The sequence below is a fragment of the Rhinopithecus bieti genome, unplaced genomic scaffold, assembly GCF_001698545.2.
Source record: "Rhinopithecus bieti isolate Rb0 unplaced genomic scaffold, ASM169854v2 scaffold_3874, whole genome shotgun sequence".
Classification (NCBI taxonomy): domain Eukaryota; kingdom Metazoa; phylum Chordata; class Mammalia; order Primates; family Cercopithecidae; genus Rhinopithecus; species Rhinopithecus bieti.
The window spans coordinates 254,686-263,702 of record NW_016804362.1 but is presented as its reverse complement, the minus strand read 5'-3'; the positions used below and the strand labels follow the sequence as shown (position 1 = coordinate 263,702).

The window sequence follows — 9,017 nt, the reverse complement described above, 5'->3', positions numbered from 1 at the left end:
TCCGCCTCGCGGTTTCACGCCATTCTCCTGCCTCAGCCTCCCGAGCAGCTGGGACTACAGGTGCCCGCCACCTCGCCCGGCTAGTTTTTTGTATTTTTTAGTAGAGACGGTGGTTTCACCGTGTTAGCCAGGATGGTCTCGATCTCCTGACCTTGTGATCCACCCGTCTCGGCCTCCCAAAGTGCTGGGATTACAGGCTTGAGCCACCGCGCCCGGCCGATTCATTGATTTTTTGAAGGGTTTTTTGTGTCTCTATCTCCTTCAGTTCTGCTCTGATCTTAGTTATTTCTTGCCTTCTGCTAGCTTTTGAATTTGTTTGCTGTTGTTTCTCTAGTTCTTTTAATTGTGATGTTAGGTTATCAATTTTAGATCTTTCCTGCTTTCTCTTGTGGGCATTTAGTGCTATAAATTTCCCTCTACACACTGCTTTAAATGTGTCCCAGAGATTCTGTACATTGTGTCTTTGTTCTCATTGGTTTCAAAGAACATCTTTATTTCTGCCTTCATTTTGTTATTTACCCAGTAGTCAGTCAGGAGCAGGTTGTTTAGTTTCCATGTAGTTGTGCAGTTTTGAGTGAGTTTCTTAATCCTGAGTCTTAATTTGATTGCACTATGGTCTGAGAGACAGTTTGTTGTGATTTCTTTTGTTTTACATTTGCTGAGGGCTAAGCATTCATTCTTTAAAAAAATGTTTCAAGGGTAATTTTAAAGTTGCATATTTTTAAACAGTCTTTTGGGGGCACACGAGTTTATCATATTAATAGTTTAGCTATCACCATTATTGCTAACTACTTCTTCTTCCTGATTATATTAATAAATGTTTCAACTTTGTGCAAAGTGTTTAATATCAGAACCGTAAACGAAAAAGGAAAAATAAAGCTTTCAGGACTACTTTCAGGAATGCCATGAATAGTTAGTGTATGATATCATAAATTATTGCTTTTGTCTTCTGTGCAATCCAAGTATAATTTTTAAACTCACCAAGCAATCAAATGTTACAGTTGACCAGGCACAGTGGCTCATGCCTATAAACCCAGCACTCTGGGAAGCCGAGGTGGGAGGATTGCTTGATGCCAGGAGTTCAAGACCAACCTGGGCAACACAACGAGACCCTATCTCTAAAAGAAAAAAAAGTTACAGTTGCATCTATTCCAGCAAGAAATAGTACTGGCCCCAAGCAGACAATAAAGGTTACAGTGGTCCAATTAATGAAGTTTTATGAATCTATCAGATGGGGAAAATTTCTCATGCCTTGGCCTTCACATCTGTATGGAAACAGGGAAATTTACTCAAAGGAAATTACTGGTTTGCTACTAGATCTAAGCAAATATTCCTTGCCAGGGGGAAATTAAAACATTATAAACTTGAAACTGGTTTCAAAAACATTCATGCAAATCCATTGGCAGATAGGCCATGTCTATGTCATTTGAGGACTTTTAGTTGAAGGGTGCAGAACTCCATCCATGGTTTGAATAACTTTTTGAAGGAATGTCAAGTCTCCTTACATTTATAAAAAGCTAGCCAATTGTCTAAAATTGTTATTTTTCACTCAGACATTTCATATTGTGAAGAAAGTAACACTGAATATAGAATGTCAGCCAGCCAATCAGCATTTATTCACCATTCAATTCAGATTTATTGATTCAAATCACATCTTTATCTGAGGGCAGGAATTTTCTTTTTTAATTTCAAGGGCAGCACTGGAAAGCAGGCAAATATTTGTAGGCAAATTTTCAAGTGTCCCTGATATGGCTGAGCTGGTGAAATCCCTAAAAGAGATTTTGCTGATGAACTAAACCATATTGTTGGCAGGCTCAATATAACTGCTGGTTAAAGTAATTGTTTAGTTGTAGTGATTTGGGAGAGGGAATAAAATGTGTGAACATTGTAAAAGATAAGCAATCCCATACACCCTTGGGAAAAAAGTTTTCATAGAAGTTGTTGGCTTTAATGGCTAGCAGAAGTACTTGTGGGGAAAAACAAAGCAAAACAGAAAGTGCCTTTTGTGTATAGAAACCCTACTTGGACTAAATTGGCTGTCACAGTCATTTTAGGGTTTTTCTTCTTGCATCATTGTAGCAACATGGGCCTTGTAGTGGACCATTTTTAAATATAATGTCTGAAAATAATGTTATCAGTGATTATTGATGTATGATTTATGTGATCACTGAAGATAGCAGGTATAGCATCCAGCATTCCCCAACCATATTCAACCTGTGACAAATCACTGAACTTATCAGGGCACACACAGGGCTATATATGACTCTCATGGGCCCTGGGTTCTTTTGCCTCTGTGGTCCTTTCCTCTACTGAAAAAAAGAAAAGTAAAATAATAGATTTTCATGTAGCCTAAAATTCTCATTTTTCCTAATCTATGAAAAAGTTAAAACATTTTCTTTGACTCTAAAGTTTCTTTTTTATTTTCAAACAAATTAAATCATTGTGTTGCCCTAAAATTATCCTGGGCCCTAATCACTGTGCCTGTTGTGTCTAATGGACAAGTCAGTCTTGTGCATGCCAAGTTATCCACCCCCTTTCCAGCTCCCCTTTCCCTGACTCTGTTTAGTCTCAGGTTCGACACCTCTCTCCTTATAGCCTGATAGCCCTGAACTTTGGAGCCACTCTTCCTCCTCCACCCAGTATGCCTTACTTCCACCCTACTATTTCAGTCTTTTCTCCTAAAAGAAACACGGGGTATCAGGTAAAACAAGCACATCTTCATAATGCAACGCATGGTAGAATTGTTGAGTAATAGTTGGCTGTTGAAACATATTTCTTTGCTTTAGTTAGCCTTTCAGTTTTTTTCATCTAATTTTTCCCTGTGCTATGGTTTAGTTTTTACTATGCTATGTCTTGGTATCAATTTCCATTTATTAATTTTACTTTCTTTCTAATCATGGGTCTTTTAAAAGTAATTTAGATATGTATTTTTAAGTGTACTCTTTATTTCACTAATTATATTTTCTGAAATGTTAATTATTCTTTTAACCCTTTCAAATAATTATTTAGTCCATTATCATTCCCATCTACTCCAGTCAAATCTTATTTATGTGTGTGTGTGTGTGTGTGTGCGTGTGTACAGTCATCCCTTAGTAACATAGGGGGTGGGTTCCAGCACCTCCCACAGGCATCAAAATCCAAGGATGCTCAAATTCCTTATGTAATATGATGTAGTGTTTACATATAACATACACATGTTCTCCTATATACTTTAAGTTATCTCTAGATTACTAATAATGCCTAACACAATGTAAATATAAATAGTTGTTGTATTGCTTAGTGAATAATGACAAGGAAAAAATGTCTGTACCTGTTCAGTACAGATGCAACCATCCATTTTTTTCCCTAATATTTTTGATCTGCAATTGATTGAATCCACCGATGAGGAACCCGCAGATTCAAAGAGCCAACTAGATAGATAGATAGATAGATAGATAGATAGATAGATAGATAGATAGGATAGATACCATCCTTTTCTAAAGTGTCTCCTGTTTCATTTGTTATCTCTTTTCCAGATGATTTACTCACTTTTAAAAAGGCATATTATATTTGGCATCTTCCTACAGAACAGAAAGTACCAGTATAGTTAAGTTCTTCTATTCCAAAAATGAGTTTCATTCAAGTTATTTTGTTTTTGACATGCTTAAAAGTTATTTGTATCATTTAAAGAAGGGAAACTTACACAATATATCATCTTTATTATCATTATAGAAATTGTATTTCTAGTATTATTTCTGAGTCACATATTAATTTATAAGATAAAATACACATTGCTCTTTTAAAAATAAATTTGAAAGATGGTCTTGATATTATGCAACCATTACAAATCACTTTGTAAGCTGATAGTACCCTATAAAAAGAGCTATATGCAACTTGAATGCTAAAACTTTTTAGACTGACCAAGAATGGTCGACCTTACGTTGAATTGTGTTCTGGGAGAAATTGTATAGTAGAAATTGTTATAGTAGGGAAACAATGTAGTAACAATGGTACAATAAAGCTTTCAAAAATAGCTTTCACATATTGTTCCATTGTATAAGAAGTTTTCCTTGCGTTTGTCAAAACATCTTGCTATTTCACGAACTGTGAAACGAATATACATTTTTAAAGAACACCCAGAGAATTCATGGATACCAAACTAACCAAAGATCTACTATTTTCAAATGAAATTTCACAGCACCTATTTCAACAAAGAGTTCAGGAGATAAAAAAACTTAATTTGATCGTCTTACATATTTCTATAATGGATTTTCTTTCTTTCCATCCATTTTATAATCCTTCAGTAACCACATAAGAAATGATTCAAATTTATTTTTGGTTCATATTACGTATATAACTAAAACCATATGTACATGTATATTAGGAATCACCTGAGAAACTTGTTGGAAAAGCAGGTTTCAGGTCCCACACTAAGTCTGCTAAATCGCAGTTTCCAGGGGAAGGACCAAGCCTTCAATATTCTAACAAGCTCCAAACGTGATTCTGATGCCTACCTAAGTTTGCAAACCACTGCTTTAAATTTCACAAAATTTGTAAGTTGAATGTTAAGCCTAAATCTTCTTTCTTACTTCTTAAATAGCACGAGTTAAAAACACAGACACAAAATGAAAGGGTTCTGGACCTGAATATTCTGTCGTTTCTTTCTTTGGGAAAAAGGTGGTGGTCTAAAATGGAAAATGAACTTGTTTGGTATGGGATGTTTTAAAAATATATTTAGAAGGTTAATTAAAGATAATGACAGAAGACTGAAACTTTTTCCACAAGATAGTCCAAAGCTACGTGCAATGGTAATAACCTATGTTATTTGCAGAGAAATTTCAAGAGTGTTTTGAAAATTTATCTATTTTTGGGAAACTCCAGTTTCATCCACTGAATTATGTAAGCTGACTAATTTTTTAAAAGCTCTTAGGATAAAACTTACCAACAGCTCCTTAGTGAAGAAGAGTAAGCGTGGGTTGACATACTAAGACATGTAATTACATGCTAGGTATTTAGAAGCTTGTTTTTGTCCTAACCCCATGGTTAAATTTTTTTTTGAGGGTCTAAGAGCTAAAATCATCATATGTAGCAGTCAACTCAGAGGATCAGGATCAACCAAAGCTGAAAACAATCAATGCTAATCTCCATATACAGAAATTTTTACATCCCTACAATAGACAAACATCTACTTAAGGGAACATTCAAGCACCTAACTCAAGCAAGACTGCAGAATTAAGACTGTTTCTTGGAGTGTGTTGTAAAGGAATCTCACTAATAGTATAATTGAGTTTGTCATGTAGAAAACACCCCAAGGCTCAATAAATCTGATCTATGTCCAGAGTGGCTAACCTGAGCACCAAGGCAGTAATAGTGGCACAAGATTTAGAAAGGCAAAAACAAACAGAAACTAAGGGGAATGTCCAAAAATCTATCAAAGTTGAGATCTAGTAGATGTACAAGTAGGACTGCCAGATAATATACACACACTTGGTTATATTTGAATATCAGATAAATAACAATCTTTAGTATGTTACTAATACACAGTATGTTATCTTTGTATTATTGTATATTTGGAATACACTAAACATACTGAATTATACTAAAAATTGGTTGGCTATTTATCTAAAATTATAATTTAACTGGACACAATGTATTTTTATTTGCTAAATCCATCACCCTTATATACACAGTACTTTGCCCAACCCTTTGCATCTCAAGGAAAGGATGCTTTATAGCCAAGATCATTTTATTAACTTTTAGAAGAACTGCTGATATTTATATCTTGATAAATTGTAAAAATACCTTTTCCATCTTAATCCTCTTTTTGTGCCCTCATCTCCCTCTTCTTTACATATATTATTATATGAAATACACTAATCAGTTGAGATTGGAATGGAAAGGAATGAGACTCAAAAGAGGGCTAGGTAAGGCAGCCCAGAACAGGGAAATAGGATGATAAATAGCTTCTTTAAGAGCCCTCACCTGGCACATAGTAGTTGTTTAATAAACAATTGTTTGAATAAATAACCAGTAGATGAGTAGTGAAAAATAAAATCCTCGTTCTCCCAGTCTTTTAGCCAGAAACTCTCCAAAGGTATGTTTATCTGATTATATAAGGTTTTGTGGGGTTTTGTATCCCATAAAACTCTAGTGCACTATGGAGCTGATGGAAACATCTGAACATAACACATCAGACCATAATTTACAGAACTTCTCATGCTTCAAGTGTGTTCTAGGGTCTTGCTACACAGTGCAGCCCCAAAACTAGCAACATCAGCATCACCCGAGACCTTAATGCTGGCTCTCACCATCTCTAGTGCATCAGAATTTGCACATTAGCAAGATTCCCAAGAGATGGAGAGCACATTTTAAAATTATGGCTAAGTGAACCTAATTCATGAACCAATTTCTTTTTAATATGGGCAATTCAGCCTTGCAAAACAAAGCTATAAATTAATCCCACCAGCTCATAAATTGTAAATCAATTCTGTGTTCTTCCAGAAGATAGATAGCTTAGAAAATACCACAGTCTCATCATTTGTGACTACACAGTTGCATTAGAAACAGTTTGCACTGTGGCTAACCAAGTGTCATTACTTTTCAAGGAATTGTCAGTCTTTGTGGTGAAGTTAGGCAAGTCATTAACAATAATTCTCAACCCGGTATTTTGTTTAACACACACTTTGAGAAGCTGATAAAAGCTATTACAGTACCCCACAGAAGAAAAGTATACATCCACATATACATAGAATTTTGCACAGTTTTTGGAGACTCATGGATTCCCCTGAAGCCAATTCAATGACCCCCGAAATTCTCATAGAATAGGTTTAATTCTCTCTTCTACACAGAGCTGGGTTTTTCTCTGGTAGCATAGTTTCTACAACTTTCCTTCCAGCTTATAAAATTGATAGATGGATAAAGGATGGGTGAATTGGACAGGACAAATGAACATTGTCACGCACTCAAAGTATATTTGCTTTTTTCATTTAACTGAAGCTTATCCACATGCCCATTATTGAAAAGGCCCTCTTTTGCTAAGTAAAATTGATTTTTATGTGAAGAATTCACGAAACATGAGAATAATCTTTGCAACTATCTTTTCCTTACCTCAGCTGGCCTGGGAGCAGAAGTTTCGGTGAGGAGCACTAGAAACACAGCTCCTCCCCAGATTCCCACTACCTTTAATGCAGTTCCAGATAGCCTGGAACGCCTTATTAGAAATACCACAGAGGCCTTCATCAGAAATACTGCAGAAAACTACAGCCAAAACAGCAGCGAGAGGCAGCATCCCGATCTGCACATGACTGGAATTACAGACACATCATGGGTTTTGTCGACTACTCAGCCCTTCTCCAGCACCACTGAAGAGGTAAAAGGAAGGGGGGTGTGGAGTGTGGTCTGTGCATGTCTCAGGAGGCTCATTGCTTGAAAAGACTTGCTTTGCTAAAAATGCCACTGCTGCAGGAGGGGATTAGGCACTCTCACTCTGTGTCCTGGCTGCTAAATGTACAGGAAAGCATTTTGCATAATGAAAATCTTTGAAATTGACTCAAAATTTCTATATCTTTATGAGATGCAGATAATTAGGCTGCCATGGCATCACTGTAGCTTGGCCATATTTTCTGAACCAAAGTCAGGGTTCATGGTGTTACACATGTCCTGAAACCAGAAAATAGAAATTAAAATCAGTGCCCTGCAGGCAACCCTGCATATGTGTCATAATTATTTATGCTCTAAAGGAAGGGAGAGAGTCCAAAGCAATGGCAGATTCAAGAGTCACTATAATTGACTCAGGAGCACAGTAAAAGATGAACGGAAGTCACATACCGCTTCCACATCAACATCTTTGAACCACCTCCACAAGGGGACATTAGTCAAATGACTGAGAAGCAGAGTGGCAACATCACAGGAGTCTGTTCAAATAATGATTCTGCTTCAGGTGTTCATCTCTTTTTTTTTTTTTTTTTTTTTTTTTGTTGGGGTTTCTCTTTTTTCCCCCGGGGGGGGGGGGGCTCAAGGGCCCCCCCCCCCCCCCTTTTTTTTTTTTTTTTTTTTTTTTTTTTTTTTTTGTATTTTTAGTAGAGACGGGGTTTCACTGTGTTAGCCAGGATGGTCTCGATCTCCTGACCTCGTGATCCGCCCGTCTCAGCCTCCCAAAGTGCTGGGATTACAGGCTTGAGCCACCGCGCCCAGCCTCAGGTGTTCATCTCTTTGGTTTTGTTTTCCTTGCAGAGTTTTAGTCCACCATTTAGGCAATATGTGTAATTATAGCACATCAAAAAACTGAGGTTCCACTGACAGACTTCAGCTTTTTCCTAATAAACAACCCAAATCATTTATAAAAGTCATATGACTTCACATCCATTTAGCATTATGGTATCTTTTAATTGTGCAGAATTTCACATTGCACATGGTTCCTGGCTGGTGAGCGCATGTTTCATTATTGATCACAAAACAAATATAGTCAGTACATTGAATAACTCATGGGACTTTATTTTTATCTCTACTTTTCCTTTACTACAAATCTTTCCTGTGACCTAGTTCTTCCTTTGTTTCTGAATAGAAGTTAGAAAAACCCCATTCCTTTTCTGGACACTCTTTATATCACTTTAAAACTCAATACTTACTCTCAGTTCATTAACAAAAATACCAATTCCAGGAAATAACATGAACTCTAAATTTGACTTAAATGTTAGCTTCACCTCTTCCATCACCCCACCCAGTTTGGGCTTAAAGTAGGGAAAGGGAAACATGTCCAAATTCTCTCACTCTCCACCAAGCTTTTCACCCACCTCTCCTAGCCTGATAATTATGGTTTCGGATCTGTCTGGGCTTGGAAAATGGGAAAGGAAGACAGGAAATGGAAGCAAGAGAGCTATGACTTAAGGATACCATCATCAACTGGCACTGTGCTCTCCCTAAATCTCCAATTCTCAAACCCTTTCAACCACTGACATGAGTGAGAGATTCACCACTTACTTTTTTTTAACTAAACGTTTTAAAAAATTTTCTTTACATTTAGTTAAAGTTACAATTAC

At 36.6% G+C, this 9,017-nt stretch overlaps 1 protein-coding gene across 1 annotated transcript in view; it reads left to right on the top strand.

Annotated features, from left to right (window-relative positions):
• Window positions 1–9,017, top strand: part of PTPRB (protein tyrosine phosphatase receptor type B) — a 132,435-nt gene that overhangs the window by 7,478 nt on the left and 115,940 nt on the right. The window contains exon 3 of the mRNA XM_017867501.1: window positions 7,092–7,348. Coding sequence (XP_017722990.1) covers window positions 7,092–7,348 — 257 coding nt within the window. The remainder of the gene's footprint in view (window positions 1–7,091; window positions 7,349–9,017) is intronic.